The 23,843-nt window shown below is 35.2% G+C and overlaps 2 protein-coding genes and 1 long non-coding RNA gene across 4 annotated transcripts; 1 reads left to right on the top strand and 2 right to left on the bottom strand.

Moving 5' to 3' along the window:
* Nucleotides 1-5,796: 5,796 nt before the first annotated feature.
* Nucleotides 5,797-12,486, top strand: LOC140045060 (2-oxoglutarate and iron-dependent oxygenase domain-containing protein 2-like). Of its 2 annotated transcripts, XM_072089791.1 has the most exons (7): nucleotides 5,797-5,973; nucleotides 9,083-9,139; nucleotides 9,614-9,724; nucleotides 9,992-10,091; nucleotides 10,459-10,583; nucleotides 10,907-11,164; nucleotides 11,629-12,486. In XM_072089791.1, exons 1-7 carry the CDS (start codon nucleotides 5,845-5,847, stop codon nucleotides 11,893-11,895), a joined length of 1,047 nt encoding a protein of 348 aa, XP_071945892.1. In that variant the 5' UTR covers nucleotides 5,797-5,844; the 3' UTR covers nucleotides 11,896-12,486. The 2 variants fall into 2 exon arrangements, with proteins under 2 accessions (XP_071945892.1, XP_071945893.1); XM_072089792.1 differs by lacking the exon at nucleotides 9,083-9,139.
* A 352-nt stretch (nucleotides 12,487-12,838) lies between these two features.
* Nucleotides 12,839-14,910, bottom strand: LOC140045065 (glutathione S-transferase theta-4-like). The gene is made up of 3 exons (XM_072089802.1): nucleotides 14,571-14,910; nucleotides 13,980-14,147; nucleotides 12,839-13,150 (listed from the first exon to the last, which is right to left on the bottom strand). The coding sequence occupies exons 1-3, from the start codon at nucleotides 14,580-14,582 to the stop codon at nucleotides 13,004-13,006; spliced, it is 327 nt and encodes a 108-aa protein (XP_071945903.1). The 5' UTR covers nucleotides 14,583-14,910; the 3' UTR covers nucleotides 12,839-13,003.
* A 7,476-nt stretch (nucleotides 14,911-22,386) lies between these two features.
* On the bottom strand, nucleotides 22,387-23,060 carry LOC140044971 (uncharacterized). The gene is made up of 3 exons (XR_011844515.1): nucleotides 23,032-23,060; nucleotides 22,841-22,897; nucleotides 22,387-22,451 (listed from the first exon to the last, which is right to left on the bottom strand). It is a non-coding gene; the product is annotated as an uncharacterized lncRNA (long non-coding RNA).
* Between the last annotated feature and the right edge of the window lie 783 nt (nucleotides 23,061-23,843).

The raw sequence follows: 23,843 nt of genomic DNA on the forward strand, positions 1-23,843 counted from the left end.
AATAGCATTACAATGAAAAAAATTGTATTATTTTAAATCTACCAGTTCGAACGTCAGCGCTGCTGCTGCTGCTTGCTGCTGATGAACATGGAGTTGCTGATGAACAAGATGGCGTTGATGTCATTTGTGGACGTCTAGAGTGGACTTGATCTTGTAGGCCTAGTATTTGTAGTATATTTGTAATTAGTACATTCAATAATACATTTTTGTTTTGTTTGCCTAGTACTACTAGCTAGGATCCACAAACCAGAAAAGGAGGCTAGGCCTGGCCTAGTACTAGTAGTAAGCCTAGCCTAGTAAGTAGGCCTAGGCTTAAATCGTTATGAAAAAAACATTTTTATTTTTCTAACAATATTAATTATATTATATATATTATAGGCCTAGGCTAGGTCTAGTCTACACAGTATAGGCCTAGGCTAGGCCTTGTATACATACCGGATTGTCTGTTGGTGGTCTTAGCTGGCCTACTAGGTCTAGGCATCGGCCGCCGATTACCAGCCATCCCCACCTCATTCGGGGAAAACGAGTCCCCAATAGAGACTGGGGCTGGGTTTATGCTGGGACGCCTCCCCAGTATGGCATTCAATGCATCGTAATGCTCGAATTCTATATCTTCAGTCCCAGCACCGGACTTGTTTGTTTTGTCCTTAGCTGCCTTGAATGCAGCTCTGAGGCCTTTTATTTTGATCTGGACGTGGTGTCCCTCTTTTTGGCTGTGACCAAGATTTTGCAGTTTAGATGCAATTTCTTTAAAAACGGCCATCTTGTTGCCGGCGCTAGCTTTCCAATTTCTAATTTCTATCTTATCTATAAATCATTAGGCGCAGGAGCCCCGGATAGCGTTACGAAGTCGTTAACTCTGTCAGCCCATGGTCAACCCAACTAATGTGTTTTTCCCAAGGACAACTTATCAATAACTAAACTTTGTCACCACCCATAAGTGTGCTGTTCATTTCCTATTGACCAATGAACACCAATGTAACTGGACCTGAGTTTCTTGCTATTCGACCTTGGGTGCAAATTATACAATATAATTGATGTTAAGGCCACTGACTACTCTTTTCTGTATAGAAACACTGAATTGACTGAATAATAAGAAAACCCTACAATAATTTCTACTACTACTTGATATGGTGTTATACAAGAACTATATTAAAAGAATTGAATGTATGGAGAATGAAAAGTTAAACGTTATAACTTATGTAAAACATCACTTAGATGATATCTATCAGATATATCATTTTCTAAAAATTGTTTCATTAGTTAGAATAGATCACGGAAAACCAATACCAATACTGATCTGGACTCGGAAATTCAAAATGTAGCAGGCAACGTTTCACCAATGAAAACTTTCAAGACAAACAAAGTATCATAATTATCATGATATCCATTTTTATTTAATAACGATAAATGGATATAAATATTTCGTCTTTTTTGTTATTTTGTGATGGAAAATATATTGAGTGAACATTGGCACTGAGCTTAAATGTTCCCCGTCCCCTTAATGTCCGCTTTATAGGAGTGTCCCCTCAGTAAAGATTTGCTGTTTTTCCCCTTAATAATAAATTATGATGTCCATCTTATCTCAATTTTAATGTGCTACACCCGATAATAGAATACACATCTAGCTCGTGTGTACTTTAAAGAACCTAGTACATCTTTCGAGACGAGTGGAGGGTTACCCCGGGTGTATTAGTACATCACAGCCACTGATCACCAACTGGGCCCTCTGGGAGACCAGTCTTTGACTGAAGAGGTTACCCAGTATAAATATATATTTCAATTCAATTCAATAGAATAACTGTACAGTAGGCTCCCATTTGATGCAATGTGTTACCCAATGTGCTCAATTTGATTGTGCTACCCAAATCCATGCTATCCATTTGAAATAATTTGCTATCCATTTGAAAGAATGTGCTACCCGATAATCCGTATAGAATAATGTACAGTACAATTATATCCATTTGATTGTGCTACCTAATGTGCTATCCATTTGAAAGAATGTGCTATCCATTTGAAAGAATGTGCTACCCGATAATCCGTATAAAATAATGTACAGTACTATATCCATTTGATTGTGCTACCTAATGTGCTATCCATTTGAAAGAATGTGCTACCCGATAATCCTTATAGAATAATGTACAGTACTATATCCATTTGGCTGTGCTACCTAATGTGCTATCCATTTGAAAGAATGTGCTACCCGATAATCCGTAGGCTATAGAATAATGTACAGTACAATTATATCCATTTGATTGTGCCAAATAATGTGCTATCCATTTGAAATAATGTGCTACCCGATAATCCTTATAGAATAATGTACAGTACTATATTCATTTGATTGTGCTACCCAATGTGCTATCCATTTGAAATAATGTGCTATCCATTTGAAATAATATGCTATTTGAAAGAATGTGCTACCCGATAATCCGTATAGAATAATGTACAGTACAATTACATCCATTTGATTGTGCTACCTAATGTGCTATCCATTTGAAATAATGTGCTATCCATTTGAAAGAATGTGCTATCCATTTGAAAGAATGTGCTACCCGATAATCCGTATAGAATAATGTACAGTACAGTACTATATCCATTTGAATGTGCTACCCAATGTGCTATCCATTTGAAAGAATGTGCTATCCATTTGAAAGAATGTGCTACCCGATAATCCGTATAAAATAATGTACAGTACTATATCCATTTGATTGTGCTACCTAATGTGCTATCCATTTGAAAGAATGTGCTACCCGATAATCCTTATAGAATAATGTACAGTACTATATCCATTTGGCTGTGCTACCTAATGTGCTATCCATTTGAAAGAATGTGCTACCCGATAATCCGTAGGCTATAGAATAATGTACAGTACAATTATATCCATTTGATTGTGCTACCTAATGTGCTATCCATTTGAAGTAATGTGCTACCCGATAATCCTTATAGAATAATGTACAGTACTATATCGATTTGATTGTGCTACCCAATGTGCTATCCATTTGAAATAATGTGCTATCCATTTGAAATAATGTGCTATTTGAAAGAATGTGCTACCCGATAATCCGTATAGAATAATGTACAGTGCAATTACATCCATTTGATTGTGCTACCTAATGTGCTATCCATTTGAAATAATGTGCTATCCATTTGAAATAATGTGCTATCCATTTGAAAGAATGTGCTATCCATTTGAAATAATTTTCTATCCATTTGAAAGAATGTGCTACCCGATAATCCGTATAGAACAATGTACAGTAGGCCTACTATATCCATTTGACTGTGCTACCTAATGTGCTATCCATTTGAAATAATGTGCTACCCGATAATCCTTATAGAATAATGTACAGTACTATATCTATTTGATTGTGCTACCCAATGTGCTATCCATTTGAAATAATGTGCTATCCATTTTGAAATAATGTGCTATCCATTTGAAAGAATGTGCTATCCATTTGAAATAGGCCTAATGTGCTATCCATTTGGAAGAATGTGCTACCCGATAATCATAGAATAATGTACAGTACTATATCCATTTGATTGTGCTACCTAATGTGCTATCCATTTGAAAGAATGTGCTACCCGATAATCCTTATAGAATAATGTACAGTACTATATCTATTTGATTGTGCTACCCAATGTGCTATCCATTTTGAAATAATGTGCTATCCATTTGAAAGAATGTGCTATCCATTTGAAATAGGCCTAATGTGCTATCCATTTGAAAGAATGTGCTACCCGATAATCATAGAATAATGTACAGTACTATATCCATTTGATTGTGCTACCTAATGTGCTATCCATTTGAAAGAATGTGCTACCCGATAATCCTTATAGAATAATGTACAGTACTATATCTATTTGATTGTGCTACCCAATGTGCTATCCATTTGAAATAATGTGCTATCCATTTTGAAATAATGTGCTATCCATTTGAAAGAATGTGCTATCCATTTGAAATAGGCCTAATGTGCTATCCATTTGAAAGAATGTGCTACCCGATAATCATAGAATAATGTACAGTACTATATCCATTTGATTGTGCTACCTAATGTGCTATCCATTTGAAAGAATGTGCTATCCATTTGAAAGAATGTGCTATCCATTTGAAAGAATGTGCTACCCGATAATCCGTATAGAATGCACAGTACAGTTATATCATAGTTATATCCATTTGATTGAACTATCTATTGTGCTATCCGTTTGAACTAATGTGCTGTCTGTTTGAAATAATTCAGGTTTTTTTTTTTAATATGTTTTGCTATCCATTTTAAACGTGCTAAACAAGTTACATATTTGTTGATATAAATTTGCGGTACACCACGTAGGCCTATATTAGTTCTGAAAAGAACTGTTGAGTTGCTTGACGTTTCGATTTAGGCCTACTCCAAAGTCAAAGTCTCCAAAGCTATTCCATCATGTCGTATTCGGGGAATCGCCCACAAGTGTTTTCTCAGAGAAGGGTATGTTCTGTATGGGGTTCTGTATGCTATTTGTTAATAATGTACAAAAAATGAAATAAAAAATCCTATAATTATCGGTATGTACGGAGGAAGCTCAGAACAAGACGAAGCGCGAAACAAATAAAAGCGCAGCGCGAAACATCTGAAATGATATACAATTTCTCAAAACATGAAAACACAGAATATATTATATTAATATAACTTTTTAATATTTCTAAAGGCTCGGACAAGGAAGAAGGGCCTTAAAAAACTGAATTGCTATATGTTAGACCACATTTCCATAACTTTTCAAAACTCATCGAACCCTCTGCTAGTAGGCCTAATTAATATAGGAGCGTATCGCCAAATCATTAGAGAAAAAAAAACATGGCATGAAGATGTAATTAATCAAACAACGGCCAAAGAATACCAACAATTTTAATTTAGGTTTCGATTCGTAATTACTAATGTGGTGGACTAAGCCTAGTTTGAAACTATAGTGACCATTTATTTTAGAAAGAAAGATAGACAAATTTGTTTCCATCTCCATGTTATTGTTAATACCAAGGCACTTTTCAATTACAAATTCTGGCCTAGTATTCTTGCAAGGTCGTCACAGCTCCAGTTACAAAGGTCGTCACAGCTCCAGTTACAAACGGTGATACAAAGTGTCAATCATTTGACCATTGAACAGCCCACTGGTAGGATAGTCCTTGAAACCGTCCGTAAAACACATTAATCACTCACATCAGTCATGCCGCTAATGGTTGAAAACCTCACTTTTTGGGGTTTTCAAACGTAACGCTATCCGGGGCTCCTGCGCCTAATGATTCAGGGCTGCCCCATAATGAAATCAAATCAGACACTTCTGTACTTTTCCATGTAACACGTTTCATTTTAATTCGAATGTTCTTGATCTAGGCTAGCTCGAGAAATAGGCTATATTGTTTTGCTATTAAAAAAAACCGCGCGAATAGACTGCTGCTAATTGCGGTCGTGTCTTTTCATTGGCTGACGTTGACCGGAGGTTGAAATCACTGATGCATCAATGGATTAGCCTTATGAAATCTACCCTCTCCCGCTGGAGTTATTAACGCCACTGGCGCGGAGTAACAGCTCCCTAACGCTAATCCGCGGCATGGTTCAGACACAAAAATATGTACGCCGCGTACATAACTCCACCGTAACTCCGTGAGTCTGAACATACCCTAATAAAAAAATAAAAAAACCGCTGTGTACCGCCCTCTCTGTTATGACTCGGTGACCTTAAAATAAACAACAGCTATTTAATTACACAATGTTTTTTGCTATGATTTTTGCGATCAATCAATCAACAAGATAGAAGCCAAGCTTTAGCTAGGCTACAGAACAGTAAGCATACAGTTACGTAGGCCTAGAAAATAAAATGAGTCTTGATGATAGAAAGAGCTTCTATGTTTGTAGCTGTTACTACACCCATAACATATTTTTACCTAAGTTTAAACTGCATGTGACGTATATAGATGATAAAATATTTGCTGATATTTGGAAACCGGTAAAACCTGTTGCTGCCAAATCTTTGTACTAGGCCTAGGCTAGTAGTACTAGCAAAGAACTTATAAAAGTTCTTTGGTACTAGGCCTAGCTAGGGTAGGCCTAGACAGCAGAACCTGGTCTGGTCCTAGTTAATTAAGTAGAACTAGCCTAGCCTAGTAGTGGCCTGTCTAAACTAACCCTAGCCTACCATAGACGTCCTAGGCCTTTATTTTGGAAATTAGATTTTTGCCGCTGTAGCCATACTGAAAACTTTACATATATGAATTTATGATATAGGCCTTTAGTTAGTCTATTAGGGATCCAGTCAAGTCGCCCCATCGCAAAGTCGCCCCATACAAAGTCGCCCCATCGCAAAGTCGCCCCAAAACAAAGTCGCCCCGGCACGCGATTTTTTTTTTCGTACATAAGTTGGGGACCCCTCATGAAACGTCACAAAATAAACATGAATAATTCATCAGTTAATTTTTTTGTTCCGTGTCTACCCAAGCGTCGTATAGCTAAAAGTGATTACAACTGCGATACGATTCTTTCTAGGCCTAGGATTCTAGGTCAATTCATGTGATTGCCTTCTCGCACTCTTCTTCACACACACACCAACCTATGCAAAATGTGTCGAGGCTAATCGACAGCTAGACAAGACACATTCAACTAAGTAGTAATTAGACATAGCCCATAGAAAGCTTAGACCCACAAGAAGAATGTTTATAATTTGTGTACTGTAATTTTTTTAATTCTGCTATTTTATTATCAAACAATATGCATGTACTCAAAGGAACTTTAAAAATGCGCGTATATGAACACATGAGATGGAAAGATTAGAACCACGAGAATAAAAAATGTATTTTTGTGTAATGTAATTGTTTAATTTTGCTGACTTATTACTCGGACTGTGTCATACCTAACAGTAACACACACGTCACACCCACACAGACTACTACTAGAATAGACATGGACTTTAGAGACTAATAATTAGGCCTAATAGTATTAATAGAAACTATAATTTTAACACGTAATTCTTTAATAATACAATAATTATATTAAAAACTCTATCATAAACTAAAGGCTGATTATTTCGACAATCCACACAAAACGCCGCTATTCTTTTATGAAATCGCACACCGCAACCACAGCGGAGATGGCCTAGAATCGTATCGCAGTTGTGTCGTGTAATCACTTCTTGTTGTTATACGCTTGTGGGTGCACACGGAACAAGAAAATTAAACTGATGACTTATTCATGTTTATTTTGTGACGTTTCATTAAGGGGTCCCCAACTTATGTACGAAAAAAAAAATCGCCCCCGGCACAGTCGCCGGATTATCCCTGATTTATAGTTTCGAAAATGTTAATTTAATATGATTTTAAAATTAGTTACCAGAGCCACAATTACGAATCTTTCTTCAACCTACGCGTGGATACCAGCTCATTTTTTAGGATAATAATAGGCCTAAATGTATAAATGTGTAGTACTAGTAGGCCTTCGTATAGATTTACAGTAGTTAAAACAATTGAATAACTGTGTTGTAAGACAATGAGTGTTATAGGCTACTTATTGATCATTTTACATTTATTGACAAGTTATGTACGTGTCTTAATTTTATAATGACTTTTCAAAATGAAGAAAAAAAAAAAGGATTTCATCGCCGATATGATTGTTTTACATGCAGGTATTTTAGTAAAATTTAAAACGCTACATTTTGACCATGGAAAAACCATCGTACAGTATCGTGTGCGTGTTTTTTAAAAAGGGGAATCCCCGACGGTCAGCAGAAAGACGTAGCAGCTGTGTGAGGAAACAGATACCAGAAGGCGCAGCTCCGATTGGTTTCAGAGAATGTTTCAGATGGCGAGTCGCCTTTTATTCAACAGCACAATGATCATTTTACTGAAGAAATTCTTTTCAACCCTTTTGGTTATAGAACATTCTAATTATCATGCCTAATAAATATCCTCATATCGGGTGTTTATTTAATTTTAAATTAAACAAGACAGTGAAGAGGCACGGAATAATACGTACACGGACGTACGACGAATAGGCCTACACACACGCACGTCATTATTTACGACATATAGTGGTGATATGATGCAATTTTATAATGGATATAATGATGGGATTGCCTTTCCAGGCTTACAATCAATTGTTCATTGTAATACTATGTATATAATAGTAAACTGAATGTTTATAAATAAATTGTTTTACGTAATTTGTTGCATATAAAATAAAAGACACAGACGCAGCCGGGGACGCAGCCTACGTTTCCTATAAAATATTTCACATTTAAATAATTATGTACTGTTAAATGACATTATGCTGGATAATACTATAATCTTAAACTATGTTTACAAATTGTCATTTTTTAAGGCACACATCTTTTTCATCATACTGACCTGTAAAATAAAAACAAAAATAAATTATTAATATAGCCCTAATAGTAATAATAATAATAAATATTCATCGACCAAAGTAAAATAATCTAGATCGTATAACATCATTTTATCGCGACCAAAATTAAACGCGACCGAAAATTTCAAACGCGACTGCTGATATCATCGTAAAACTCCGGCGGGGTTTCCCGTTGTAGTGCGACAACGGCGGTGTAATTACGGGGGTTTCCCTCTGGTAAGCTAGCTAGCGTGCCGATCGTGTGACCTGAGACTACATAGCGGGGCTTCCCCTTTTATGCCTACACGCTCATTGTTTTGTGTATCATTTTTAACGTTTTGGGGCGACTTTGTGATGGGGCGACTTTGCGATGGGGCGACTTTGCGATGGGGCGACTGTGTCGGGGCGACTTTGTGATGGGGCGACTATGTAAGGGGCGACTTTGCGATGGGGCGACTTGATTAGCTATATGTTACTATATATAGGAGTATTTTTATAATTTACATGCACAGGTCAAAATTAACAAGTTATGCATTATGATGGTACGGTAGTACTGTAGTTTCCATCATAAGTGCTCCGTTTAAGCACTGAGTGAGTACATATTATATGGTATGTAATTTAAATGTGAATGGGAAATAGAGAGAAACAAGCTTCAAATTGGAGCTACTGTATAGTACATATAATATTAATAATAAAATGTGAATTGTTTGTGTATTATTTTGTAGATTATTAAAAACAAAGGGTGTGACAATGAAGAAGGATTCACAGACGTTCTGAGAGTCGTAAGGAATTGATGTTTTAATTTATGTAATTATGTTAAGTTATCTGGCTGATAATGGTACAAGTAGCAAAATACAGTTCATGTGTGTGTTGTAGCAGAATACGGTACCTGTGTTCAGAATATGGTACATGTGTAGCAGAATACGGTACCTATGTAGCAGAATAGTGTACATGTGTAGCAGAATACGGTACATGTGTGTAGCAGAATACGGTACATGTGTGTAGCAGAATACGGTACATGTGTAGCAGAATACGGTACATGTGTAGCATAATACGGTACCTGTGTAGCAGAATACGGTACCTGTGTATCAGAATACGGTACCTGTGTATCAGAATACGGTACCTGTGTAGCAGAATACAGTACCTGTCTAGCAGAAAATTTTTCCCATAGTGGGACATTCAAATGCAAAACTATATTTTCTTTATTTTATTTCATACTATTAAACACATGTTATCTCACTAACAATTCATTTCAGGTTAAAACAGAAGTAGAACGTAGAAAATCACTTGGCCGAGATTATTTAAAGAGAAAAGAGACAATTTTAAAACATTACACACCACTCCATCAAGAGATATACAAACTACAGGTATGGAATTAAGTAGTAAAAAAATTAAAAGAATATTTTACCTGTTAACTACCTTGCTGACGAAACACAACTATAAATGCATGTCTGATTTTGTGAAGAACAACTATTACAACAAATGTTTAGCTTGACTATTTGCCTGACTACAACTGACAAGGACAACTTCCCCCTTTAGTTATATATTTAGTCAAGATATTTAACTAAAAAATTTGAAATAGTTGGAAAATTTTTCTTCTTTATGGTATTATTTTCTCATTGAAATTGTTGTAGATTTCATTTCTGAGCCTAACATTTCTGAAGTTGGTTGAACATAGCAAGCAGAAAAATGCATCAATGCAAAGTTTGATAAAACTCATGAGTACTGAAAAAGGTTTGTTGATAGTTGACCTATTGTAATCAAATTCTATAAAAAAAATAGTAAAGGATTCTAACTTAAATAACTGTACATTGTGAAGCTCATTCTGCCATGGAACAGTAATCGTAAAAGATAAAAATCAAAGCTATACACTAGTATAGCAGGCTTTCCTATATGATTAAAACTATTTGACGAAAAGGCATATTTCAAACACATTAAAGGAAAAGTTAAGCACACAAAAAATGGCAAAATTACATGTTTTTGCATTGTTATTTTGTGAACAATGGATGTTCTATAACTCATTAAAATGGCATTCAAAAACTTGCATATTTACTGTAATTACGTTTTATGTTTCACATTTAACTGTTTTTTTTTTATGTAGGAGAGCGTATTTACTCTTTTCCAATATTTACTGAAGAGTTTTGTAATTCATTTAAAGAAGAAATAGAACATTTTGAAAACACAGATTTACCAAAAGGAAGACCAAATACAATGAACAATTATGGCGTAAGTGTGGCTACCGTAAATGCCCTGCTTTGCATAAACTAATCAAAAACCCCACCTCAAATATTAACTCCCCTACCCCATAGAACATCATTTGGTATAAATGCCCCTCATAAACATGACATGACTTCCATAATCTACAATTGACCAAGCATTGTGATTTTTACTGTATTTTATGACTTCTTGATATCGATTTTGTTTTTAAAGAATTTATTTGATTTCTTTGTTATGTAGAAGGATTGAAAATAAATAAAAATAAAATAAAAGCCACTACTATTAGTAAGGCATAGACCTGCTTAAAATTCTCAAAATGTATTATGTTGTAGGTATTAATGAATGAATTGGGATTTGATGACTACTTCATCACACCTTTACGTCAGAATTACATAACTCCACTCGCTAGGCTCTTGTATCCAGACTGTGGTGGAGACTTGTTAGACTCTCACAAAGCTTTTGTTGTAAAGTACAAGATTGGAGAAGATTTGGATCTTAACTATCATTATGATAATGCAGAGGTCACTCTTAATATATCACTTACAAGTGATTTCACTGAGGGCTCATTGTATTTTGGAGGCATGCGTCATGTAAGTAAAAACAATGCCTGAATGTATCTGGTTATAAAAAACAAAGCAACGATTTGTATAATTTTGGCACTGAATACCATAATTAAATGGTTTACATTGTATTTTAGGTAATACTTTATGACCAATATGATTTTGTTATTATGACCCGAATACAATATTTTAAAGTAAAAATGTATCTATATTGGTGACAATCATATTGTATATATTCTCCCAACCACCCTCAGATGCTTTGTTTTCAGTACCTGAACTTTTCTGTTCATACACATGATAAAGAATCAAGACAAGGTGTTCTTAATGTCATTTCCTGGTGGCAGTCTGAAGCCAATCTAACATTAGTCATATAAAATATTGTACACTAGGCTTCCATTTTGGCTTTTGTATACCTCTGTTGAATCTACAAGTGACATGGTTGTCTTTTATATAGCAACATAGCAGGTTTGTTAATTTTGTGTTGTTTTTAACAGCAACGAGGAATAGAAGAACCACAGCGTACTGAATATTGCCACAAGCCAACGTATGGTTTAATTCATCGAGGACAACACATGCACGGTGCTCTTCCAATAGCAGATGGTGAACGGTACAATCTAATTATTTGGATGCGATCTTCCAAAATAAGGAATAAATTGTGTCCAATGTGTGATAATAAACCTCAACTTATTAAGACTGTTGGATTCGGAGATGGATTCACTCAACCAGAAAATACAACTGTCGATGTTTGTTGTACTTTATAATGCATAGGTCAACAATTTTACAACTCAAATAATATATTTAAAAGATTCTTCCAATGTACATGTGTCTTTATGACCTCTCTGCGACCTAACTATGTGATATGTGACATGTAAAGATGTCAAGAATGGTTGAGCCCCATGTTAAGGCATAAAGATGTAGCAGAGACATGGGTTTGAAACGTTTTTTGTTTGAAAAAGTGTGTCGACTGTGAGGTTTAAGAGGAGATAGAATATGGGAAAACATAGTCTCCATTAAAGTATTATAGTACTGTATATACATTATTATATTATTATAAATATATATTATATAATACAAAGAATAATAAACTTTTATAAAGCGCTATTTACTGATGTTTTACAGCACTAAAAGACCAACAAGAATTATTGAAAAGGTGAGATTTTAGAAGTTACTTGATTTACTTAAGAGATTTACATTGACGGGTATGGAGTGGAAGCTGGTTCCAAACTAGTGACACTTGTGCAAAAAACTCCTTGAAAATAAGCTTAATTATTGTTTGATAATTGTAAAAAGTAATTAATATATTGTTGATGGAAAATGTTTTAATAAACAAACGAAAATAAAGAACTGATTGTAAAATAGTTGGAAAAATGTTTTAATAAAACGAAAGAAGAACTAATTGTAACATATTGTTGGAAATGTTTAATAAACAACAATAAAAGAAACTGCTTTAGTTGTTGGAAAATGATAGAAAGAACATAAACGGCCATCTCTTGCAGAAGCCGATTTAGTTCATTGTTGAAAATGATAGAAAGAACATAAACGGCCATCTCTTGCATAGGCCTATATAGTTCATTGTTGAAAATGATAGAAAGAACATAAACGGCCATCTCTTGAATAGGCCTATTTAGTTCATTGTTGAAAATGATAGAAAGAACATAAACGGCCATCTCTTGAATAGGCCTATTTAGTTCATTGTTGAAAATGATAGAAAGAACATAAACGGCCATCTCTTACAGAGGGCTATTTAGTTCATTGTTGAAAATGATAGAAAGAACATAAACGGCCATCTCTTGCAGAGGCCTATTTAGTTCATTGTTGAAAATGATAGAAAGAACATAAACGGCCATCTCTTACAGAGGCCTATTTAGTTCATTGTTGGCAAACTGCTTTCAGTGGTTTATTCAATTCATCGTAATCTGGATTCAATTTGTCTTCTACACGTTTCATCCAGTCAGCAATTTCCGGCTGGTTCTTCAGTAAACCTTTACCAGATGGACAGGCCAACGGTTGAACAACCTGAAAGAATTTAAAAAATACTACTATTATAATGAAATATTTTAATTGGAACGAATGAAATTTGTTCTTACTAATGCATGCACTAATCATGTAACATAAACTCCAAATATTTAGAATTTCGTTTTTTTTTATCGATATATGTTTCGGGTTGATGAATAAACAACGATATGCATCTTATAAAATCAAACAATGCTCCTCAGAAGGTTGTCCGTTAATCGTTGATGAATAAAGAGCAATAGGATTATTTGGACAATGGGAATGTATCGCATAAATCAAACATTGCTCCTTTAAAAGTTTGTCTGTTGAACGTTGATGAATTAAGAGCGATAGCATGATTTGGACAACGGGAATGTCTTTATCGTATAAAATTAACTATAGCTCCGTTGGAAGGTTGTCCGTTGATGGTTAATGAATAAAGAGCAATAGGATGATTTGGACAATGGGAATGTATCGTATAAAATTAACTATAGCTCAGTCGGAAGGTTGTCCGTTGATGGTTTATGAATAAAGAGCGATAGGATGATTTGGACAATGGGAATGTATCGTATAAAATCAACTATCTCCGTCGGAAGGTCGTCCGTTGATGGTTAATGAATAGCCTAATGAACGATACTTGGTTCAGACAGTGGAATGTATGGTACATTATGTACAACCATGGAGTTTTTAAAATAAGTTATTTTACAACTCCCTGGTACAACTATGGAGGAAAATGATTAAAATTTCGAATTACTTATTTTTGTATTGAGGTAACATGCACATTATCTGATTCTGCGCATGCCAAACCAAAATATTAACCACAACCTAAACTTCTTTTAAATCTAGTGATTACCTCACAAATAGCAAACAAGTCGGCAACAGATATCTCGTCTCCACACAAGAACCTCTTTCCTTTGAGAAATAACCTATTTATCTTGCCGATGGACTCTTCAGCTTCTTTGACAAACTTGTCGACTGCCTCCTGATCTTTTAGTTTCCCGGTACGTTTTGGAACAAATATCTGTATACAAATATAACAGTGGTCTTATTTTGACTAGTTGTGTAGGTTTTAAGTTGCTCCCGTATATCTCATTAATCTGGCCGTCGTTTTTGTAACTGGCGTTTTTATAGTTGCATGAGTTATGTATTTTTTAAACTTTACTTTTAAATTATGATATCGGATATCAAACTTTTCTAGAGACTTCTTCTTCTAAAAACTCAGATATCTTCTTTAGATCTACAAAAGTCGGATATCTTTTTTGATAGATCTGAAAAACTCGGATATCTGGCTTTTCTGACTTAGGTTTCGCCTTATTCCAGCCCATTCTCCCTTTAATTACAACTTCCCGAATTTAGCCATATGACCGTAATGTTAGTTTTGCGCCTTCATACCACACATTCTTAGCAGCATAACATTGAAATGAAACATTACATTGTTATTTACCTCATTCACCATCACGTTAATTCCCGCTTTCCTAATACCTGTATGCTGCCAGGCTAAGTAGGCAGCAATCTGAGCCCGAGTCTCAATATTTTTAGGATACCAATGATCTGCTACGTTGTATTTTGCCGCCAGATATCTCACTATTGCAGTACTACAAAGAAACAAACCAGAATTCAAAAGGGCCTTATTATTTATAGACTGTCGTTACCAAGTTTTAAATGTTTAGGCCTATAGATATAGGAAAGTGTTCGTTAGTGACCAATATGTTGTCAACTTGTAATTTCTGTGTTGTATCACCTGCAATTAGGGGATATTGGAGAAAATGATTAATGAAATTGAAAAAAAAAACTTCTTCACACTTGCATTCTTTACAATGTAGCCTACATGGTTGGACAAGGGGAGTAAGGCATACATTTCTCCAAGTGTGAAATCACCATATTTAATTGCTGGTACTGACTGAGCTGGCTGGATTGCAGTGTATTCTGGCATTCTATGCTCACCTGTCAAACAACATTATACCTTATTATTTTCTACAGTATATACAAAATGTCTAATACAATTTTTGAAAATAATTAAACAACTTTAAGACAGTGGACTACATTCAGTCAATAAAGGCTAATTATACTAGGACGATTACAAAGGTAAATATACATTTTCCTATTTTTCTATTTTCGTCCAATTAAATGACGTCATGATTTGTAATAGCAATACTATCGTGACGATACCACAATTTTATTGTTCTTATTGATCATGACGTCATTTTCATTTGATTTAAAAAAAAAATCTTATTTTAGGCCAAAGACAGCAGCATAAGTGTTATAGTTTCAAAAATTTTCTAATTTTGTTTTTTAAATAAATATCTTTGTTTTATATAATTATCGTCGTTCGTTATCGTTCGTAGTATAACCGGACCTTATATTATCGTCGTTCGTTATCGTTCGTAGTATAACCGGACCTTATATTATCGTCGTTCATTATCGTTCGTAGTATAACCGGACCTTAAATCACGAAGAATTATATTTTGGACAACCTACTGTACTGTAGTAAATGTATGAAAAATTATACAATGAAATGAATGTTTAAAATTATAATATTCTTTTTGCTGATTCTTTCCGCAATTTTGATTATCCTTGAGATAACAAATATTTAGTGGCTCTGAAATGTTGACTATTATTAAAAACCACAGCAAAGGGACCTGTAACATCGGTAATTAGACCTATAATATTTGTAGACCTGATTATCAAACCAGGCACACTATAGTGTTTTCATTGTAAACCTTGTTCCTATGAATGAATGAAAATCACTGACAAAAGCATGATTAAGCAAATTTGTCTGGGTATTTTTAGAAACTCCATATAAATATTTCATGTGCACATGTTTATTCACATAATGGAGGTGAGGAGATCTTGGTCTTGGTCTTGGACGCAAAGTGAAGGGGTTGTTATTTTTTCCCCTCTCCGTCATCACTCTGATTCAGGATTTTTAAGGTGGTCAACTCATTTTTTATTCCCTTTTTTTTGAGCTGAGAAATGCTACGATAACTTGGAATGTGATCTATTAGAGTGCTGTTTCTAAAAAATATGTTTCACTTGCAAAGGCAGCATACATGGGATGGGGGAGGGGGGTAGTTGTGCTAGGGGATAGTTGTGCTAGGGGGTAATTGTCCGGGTGGTAGTTGTCCTTAGGGGGTAGTTGTCCTATAGGGTAGTTGTCCTATGGGTAATTGTCCGGTTGGTAGTTGTCCTATGGGGGTAATTGTCCGGGTGGTAGTTGTTCGGGTGGTAATTGTCTAGGTAGTTGTCTGGATACCTTTAAAACAACAGCATATTTTAATAGTGACTAAAATAAAAAAGCATACCTTTTGCCAAGTCGATGACTTTTTCATGGTAGGGTATCTTGTTATATTTGCAAAACAATACTACGGCACGACTAGGTTGAGATAATGGATTATAGTACACTGTTAAAGCCATCTTTAGCTTTAGTAGAACAATTTAATTGTACAGTATTATCAGGGAGTAGCAACTCTCTGGTATTATCAAGTGACTGGAGCGGCTGCAATGCTAATGTCAACAAAGTTCGTGCAAAGAGTCAATTGAATATCATTCATGAGCGTGATCTGATCAGGGAGTTGTTATTAGTAACAACTCCCTGATCTGATTATTCAACCATATCAACGTCTTTTGTACATTTGACCTTGTCATCTCCTTCCGTTTTTCACAAATAAGAGAGCCTAAATAATGCTATAGAAGTTTGTTTGAATTAACAGTTACGGTTGTGTAATTGTAAAAAGAAATTGTCGTCATAATTATTTATATTTGTTTTATACATTATTACCGTATCGTTATAGTGGAGGTCATGCATTGTTAAATGTGGGCTCTTATTAGGCTCTGTTTTCGCTGCAAAAAAAACAACAAAAAAACAAAAAACAAAAACTAATGGTTAAAAACGTGTGATTGTAAATAATTACCATCACATTTCTTTCCTGGCAACGTTGAGAGATTTTAAAAGACTTGCACTCCCATCGGACTATAAACATGCCCCATAATAACAATCACCCATTAAGGTAACACTTTAACCACTAACGTAACCAACTTCATTAACCACGTAACAAACTTAACCATTAACTTAACAAAGGGTAACTACTAACGTAACAACAGTAGAAAATTCGTGTAAGTTAAACATCCTATTTTTAACTTCAGTTTCCGTCCGTGTGTGTATGTCTATTCTCTATAAAAAAAGTGTCCAGCCATTGAAGTTTAAAGTCACTGGACAGACAGACATGATACAAATGGAAATGGAACGGCTTCATCACAATAAGGTTTCCATACGAAAATAATGGGTTTCTTACGGATATAACATTTATTGCCCGCCGGACTAAGACAGATAATTCATAACAGGCTGAAGTTTTATGATTGAAATTTAATTTTCAGCTGTAAATCAACACACCATACGTCTAAAGATCAACACATTGAAGGATCGATACACCAACGTTGTCAGTATGATATAAACAAGGCCATATACATGGCTGCAGTCGCGTGCTCAAGTTAGTGTTTACCGACCAACCGACCGACCAACCGACCGACATAGTGAGCTGTAGAGTGGCTTTGCACGCGACTAAAAAAAAGAAATTTAGTTAAAATTAACACTATTATTTATCATCTGGTAGGATGATATTTGTTTCCAAAAAGATAGAATTGATGTAATGTGTATGGCCTTGCTGATGCAATTGATGGTTAACATTGTTTGTGTTTTTTTTAGTTTAGTAATTTCATTTGGAACTCAGACTGAAATCTATGCTGTTTGTCCTTGTTACCAGTGTTAGTGGATTCTTGCTGGTTGTTTGGACCGATGGATTATTTCTGGTTTCAGCTTTACTATGGAATAGAGCAGAGCATGGTCTGTGTCACAGTTTGCGCTGTGGAAACAGCGAGTAAGGGATACGTTGCTGAGGAAGGATCTCGCTAGGATATGGTCCAGTGATGCCAGTCCTTGGATCATGGATAGCACCATGAGACTCTCCTCTTGAAAGATATTCCATAAAAGGTGTTAGTGACGGTGAAGTGCAGTGAATTCAAGGAGTCTACGTCCATTACTGTTTAATTTTCAAACACCAAAACATCTTTTGTGAGGGGACCAAGGCAGAAAATCTGCCCCAACACGTGCATTGAAATCTCCAAAGATAAGTATTGTTCTCTTTTCAGGATCTTCAAGACAGCTTGATCTTATTGAGTATAGAACCCATCAATCACTTCCGTCGGAGCTTGCATAGTCGGAGCATAGATATTAATTAGGCTAACGACTCCAAGATTGGTGTGAAGCTTCATTGAGATCGTCCGTTCATTTCCATCAGTAGGTGGTTCTATAAATGGCAGGATAGATCTACTCGTTTCTCTCCATTATTTTCACCTTTCCAAAAAAGGTTATAGTTCTTTTCTGCAAATGAACCTAAGCCAGGAATTCTTGTTTCCTGGAGTGCTGCTATGTCGATATTTAATCGCTGTAATTCTTGATCGATGATTTTCTCAGTTCAGCATTCGGTGTTAGAAAACTCGGGATCCATATTAACCAGAGGGTATATGTCTAATCGAAAGTGTACAAGGAAAATCATGCATATATCTTTATGAAACGAATTAATGGTAATGTTTAAATTAGAACAATCAATAGTTATTATATTGTAACGATTTCTAACTATACCATAGGTAAATTAAATTAAGTGTCATGGTTCGTACATTCCATGACGCTAGACAAAGTTTAATGTAATTTGTGTCTATGTATTCGTTGGTAAGCAATTGCGGTCTACTTGTCAAGTTTGCAGGCTCAATCTCTAACCACCCAATCAGAGAAAGCAGACGATGACGGATCAGAACCTAAATGGCCAAAAGCTGCTCAGCTTAAGGCAGGCGGTAACTAATAACTGGGATTAAATAACCCCCCTCCCCCACCCTACCGTCAGAAGTAGCCTAATCCGTAGCGTCCACATTTCACGCCAATACAATCTAGACTTATAACTCGTAACTATTACTTCTCGATTTGTTTTCATCCTCAGATGCCAGAGTTTTCTTCTCCGGTGTGTGTGTGTGTGTGTTTGCCTGTGTGATGTTAAGGATCCATGGGTTACCCAAGCGTCACGAATCCTCTCTCTGCCTTCCCTGCGAATTCCAAAAAAGACCGATGCTATACATTTTGTACAGGGTTGGTTGCAGCATCAATTTGCTATCATTAGTTGACTTCAATAGAAGGATGATATGATCCTGTTTCAGTTTTCTGTTGTGGTTAACTCCCTTAGCTTTTAGCTTTACCTAGCCTAATCCACAAGGCAGTGGGTGCTAATGACCCATAGGTGTGCATTTTTACTCATATGTGGGCTTATTTTACCCATAGGAAGGCTTATTTGCCCATACAGTAGGTGGGACAGGAATTGATATAAGGCAAGGGCGTGTCTACCCTCCGGTGGGCCAGATACCTTCTATCGGGTTCCTATTCTTCTGTAGCCCTCTCCACATCAGTTTCACTAGTCGCAATAGTAGCTGCTTACAGCGGGTTCCGTACCGACGAGAAGGTTGTGAAATAGGACTTGTAAAAAGAAAGGATATAAATTCCCAATGGACTGTAATATATCCGCCATATACCAGTACAGGAGAGTAACCGGATAAAAAATGGTTGTAGTAGAATAAATGAAATAATGAGAAAAATGAAAGAGACTGATGGGAACCACAGGCTAGGCCTCGTAACGCATCATTAGACTTCACCCACCTTCATCCAACAAAAAAACATAACTGAACTTGAAAATTGTCAACTTTCTTAACAAAAAATATGACGAAACAGTTTTTAAAGTCCAAGATTTCTTAACCTTTTTTTTACGGTTACGTTGGTGGTTAATGGAGTTTGTTACGCACGTTGGTTGTTGATTTTTGTTACGTCAGAGGTTAATGTTACATTGGTAGTAGATTGTTACATTAGTGGGTGTTTGTATACATGCGTCCGCATGAACCGCATTAGTTTTACCCTCACCAAGTTCTTTTCTGTTTTGTGAAAATGATGAGAATGTAAATGATTACATGTTATGTCGCCATAGGTTATAATATATACATTGTTCATTCTGATTAAAATATCCATATAAAGATGCATACAGTACAGAAAACAAACAAAAAACATCCATTCTGAAAGTATCATAATACTAATGCAGCAGTACTAGGCCTGGCCCACACTTTGAATGAAGAATAGATTAATTTTTTTTACCTATGGTATAGTTAGAAATCGTTTACAATATAATAACTATTGATTGTTCTAATTAAAACATTACCATTAATTCGTTTCTTTAAAATTTATGCATGATTTTCCTTGTATACTTAGGAACTTTCGATTAGACATATACCCTCTGGTTAATATAGATCCCGAGTTTCCGAATTCTAGAAAATGGAAACAATCTCAGAAAATCTGAGTATTCTTAATTAAATCTAGAAAAACACAGATGTTGGCCTATGGGTTTTCTAGATAAATCTAGAAACTCATATATATCCGAGATCTGAGATATATATCCAAGATCTGAGTTTATAGACACCCTTCTTAGGTTATAAATAAAGATTAACCCTTTGAAGACGCGAGGTTTCTACCCCAAGTCACTGAGGCTAAAATAAGGTATTTTTAATAGGTTTAGGAAAAATGCAAAATACATTTTTAACTGTAACTTTCTGCAACTACTTTACTTTCTGCCTTCCGAAAAATGTCATTTTTTTACCTAGGTCAAAGTCAAATGCTCAAAAAGTGCAATTTCAGTGACCCCCAAAAGTCAACCCGTACATATACGAGCCTCGCGTCCTGGGAGAGTAAATTACCCCGTGTGGGAAACGGATCACGTCTTCAAAGGGTTAAATAAGGATATAACCTCTAGTCAATGGAAAAAAATAACATTAACGATTTAGTTCTTTGGAAGGAGACGCCTGTTTAGTTCATGTTTCATCATGAAATTAGAATTTAGCCTGTGGCTAACGAGACAGAATAGGCCTATAGGCCTAATTCAAATAATTATTTTATATACAAATGAAGCAAAGTTAGTACCGTATACCAAAACATTTAATACTTCTAGAATATCAAATGGCCATCTTCAAAAAGTTCTACATTTGTCTGTGGCATACCATTCAGAAGATTATCAATTTCGTCTTCTCCAATGAAGTCCCCTATGTCTTCCTCTCTGCTGTAATAATCGCATGTAGAGACTGGAATAAACTCCGTTAAACCAGCGTGTGCGTTGTCTCTTTTACACGTAGAACCTCATCTAATTTCCAGTAAGGATCTGTAACGTTCTCTCGTTCACATTTTTCTGACTTCTGAGGTTTATCCGAGGAAACTGACTTCATTGGCGTGTAAGGATTTGAGTCCTGCTTATTTCTTGTGCTTTCCACGAGTAATGGAGACAATTGCAGTGCATCATCATCACCTGTTTGTTGCAGGCGGAAGTATGCCGTGCTTTCCTCTTTAACTGCCATTTTGTCAGTGGTAACTGGTGATGAGTTTATAAAACCACTTTTCGTAACTGGTGAAACTTGGTCGATAGACGGTACAACCATGTAAATGTTTTTCCCTTCTATCTGAGAATCAGGACTAAACTCTTGAAATCCTTGATCAGAACTTGTTGAACTGCGGTACGATGTAGGTAAGTCCGACTTCTTCGTCTTCAAATCATCAAAAACTTCCTTTTCTACTGATCGTGGACGAACGGGGCTAATTTCCTAAATAAAAGAGATATCTTTATTAAACATGTTATTTCACGTCTGTTAGGACAAATACAGTGAATGCGTGGTTCTAAACAACATTTCATTACCACGCAAAGTGGATTGAATTTCGTGAAATACACACCTACATCATTTAGCTAGAGGACCCTAATATTATTTTTAATGAAAGGATCTACACGGGTTATCCTTATTAAAGATGACAAATAAATAATAAATCATCTAGGCTGCCTAGCTCTTAAAGATGTATTGTCCCCCCAAAAACCTGAAAAATGAAGATTAATTAAATCAGAATTTGGATAGGTTATAATAAAGTTTATCACTTCCATAGAAAAAAACGAAAAAAAAATGTTTTTACTTACAAAATGACAAAATAAATGGTTAAATTTAACCAAAACCCACTGGCTGGCAGCCAATATGACTATTGTTTACTTTAAATTACTGATTTTTCAGGTAAATACATTCAACAAAAAAAGGATGTATTGTCTTTAACTTGAAAGCAATAAAGACATGATATTTACCACTTTGAAGAATTTTGGTTCAGGCCATTCAATGAAAATTCGCTTACGTATATACGCATTAAAAGCTCCAAAAAACAGCATAACAAATAAGATAATAATTCCCACCACAAGAAACGGAATGATAAATTCATCTGAAAGTACAACATATCATGAATTGTTGCAAATTTTCTGAAAACATGAACATTGTAAAAGAAAAACAAGAGAAACAATCATTTTTTTCTCTATATGGATTATGAACAATATACGATCACATCTAAAACAATAGAGGCACTTCTTTAATTTGATCACACAAATGCACCCAAAATATTATTCAAGCAGGTAGTAAAATTACGCTATTTTCAGATTAACGTATGGCTATTGGTAAATTTGCCATGAGAAGATATTATATGCAATAGTGAAGCTATTTCTAAGCATTCAGTAGTAGAGAAACAACAACAAGTAGGCCTAACATTGTCGCAATTAAACTCGACATGTGTGCTATTCTAAAGTGTAATAATTGTTAATAGGCTTATTCACATACTAGGCTCATCTTGCACTGCAACTGTATTCAGAGTTACGGTTCTCTCGGTCACCAAACCTAAAAAAAAATGAAATTGGTAAATATGAGGCTCTAATGTCTATCTCTAGTTATACATTATGTGATGAAGTAAAATAGATTATGCAAATTTGTCAACATTAAAGTAAAGTAAGTGTTGAGCACTTTTCACATACTAGGCTCATCTTGCACTGCAACTGTAGGCCTATTCAGAGTCACGGTTCTCTCGGTCACCAAACCTAAAAAAAAATGAAATTGGTAAATATGAGGCTCTAATATCTATCTCTAGTTATACATTATGTCATGAAGTAAAATAGATTATGCAAATTTGCCAACATTAAAGTAAAATAAGTGTTGAGCAATTTTCAGAATATTACCGTAGCTTTTGAGAAGAAGACAAATGATTTCCTTACTTTACTCAATGATACAGAAAATTGGTGCATACTTTTGATTCTGATTTAACCATATTATAATGAAACCATTGTTTACTATTAGTTGTTTAAAGATGTATTGTCCCTTTGACTAATTCCAAAAAAAATAAAAAATAACAGATTTCGAAAAAAAATGGGTCAATTTGAAGTATCATAATAGTAATTTAACTTTCAATAAAAATTAGTCGAAAAAAAAATCATTCAACTGAATTACAAACGGTTTTTTGTTACAAAAATAACTGTGACTTCCAGTCAAAGTTTTCGATCAAAACATATCCCATAATGCAACGCGCTTGCTAATGAATTATGCATACGACTCCTTTTTTGGCTTGTTTATTTCGGTACGTACCGCAAGAGAACACACGTGTGAGTTGATTATCATCGTTCATCGCGAGAGAGACGAACCCGTGGTAAAGGATGGGTAAACGAGGCCCTTATTCTGGATTGAGATCATCGGAAAAGAAAAGGCGCAAACTTACACGTAATGTAGCGTCAAATGCTCGCAGAATTTTGCTAAACTTCGATACATTTCAGAGATGGACCGTAGTAAAAGAAGC

This window comes from Antedon mediterranea, chromosome 3 (assembly GCF_964355755.1).
Source record: "Antedon mediterranea chromosome 3, ecAntMedi1.1, whole genome shotgun sequence".
Taxonomy (NCBI): Eukaryota; Metazoa; Echinodermata; class Crinoidea; order Comatulida; family Antedonidae; genus Antedon; species Antedon mediterranea.

Bases quoted from the DNA above. Each gene is read 5' to 3' on its own strand.
- LOC140045060 (XM_072089791.1), top strand. From the start codon at position 5,845: ATGAGTCTTGATGATAGAAAGAGCTTCTATGTTTGTAGCTGTTACTAC. The intron at 9,140-9,613 runs GTAAGGAATTGA...AATTCATTTCAG, and splicing joins TCACAGACGTTCTGAGAGTC to GTTAAAACAGAAGTAGAACG. The intron at 10,584-10,906 runs GTAAGTGTGGCT...ATTATGTTGTAG, and splicing joins ATACAATGAACAATTATGGC to GTATTAATGAATGAATTGGG.
- LOC140045065 (XM_072089802.1), bottom strand. The intron at 13,151-13,979 runs GTAATCACTAGA...AAATTCTTTCAG, and splicing joins ACTTGTTTGCTATTTGTGAG to GTTGTTCAACCGTTGGCCTG.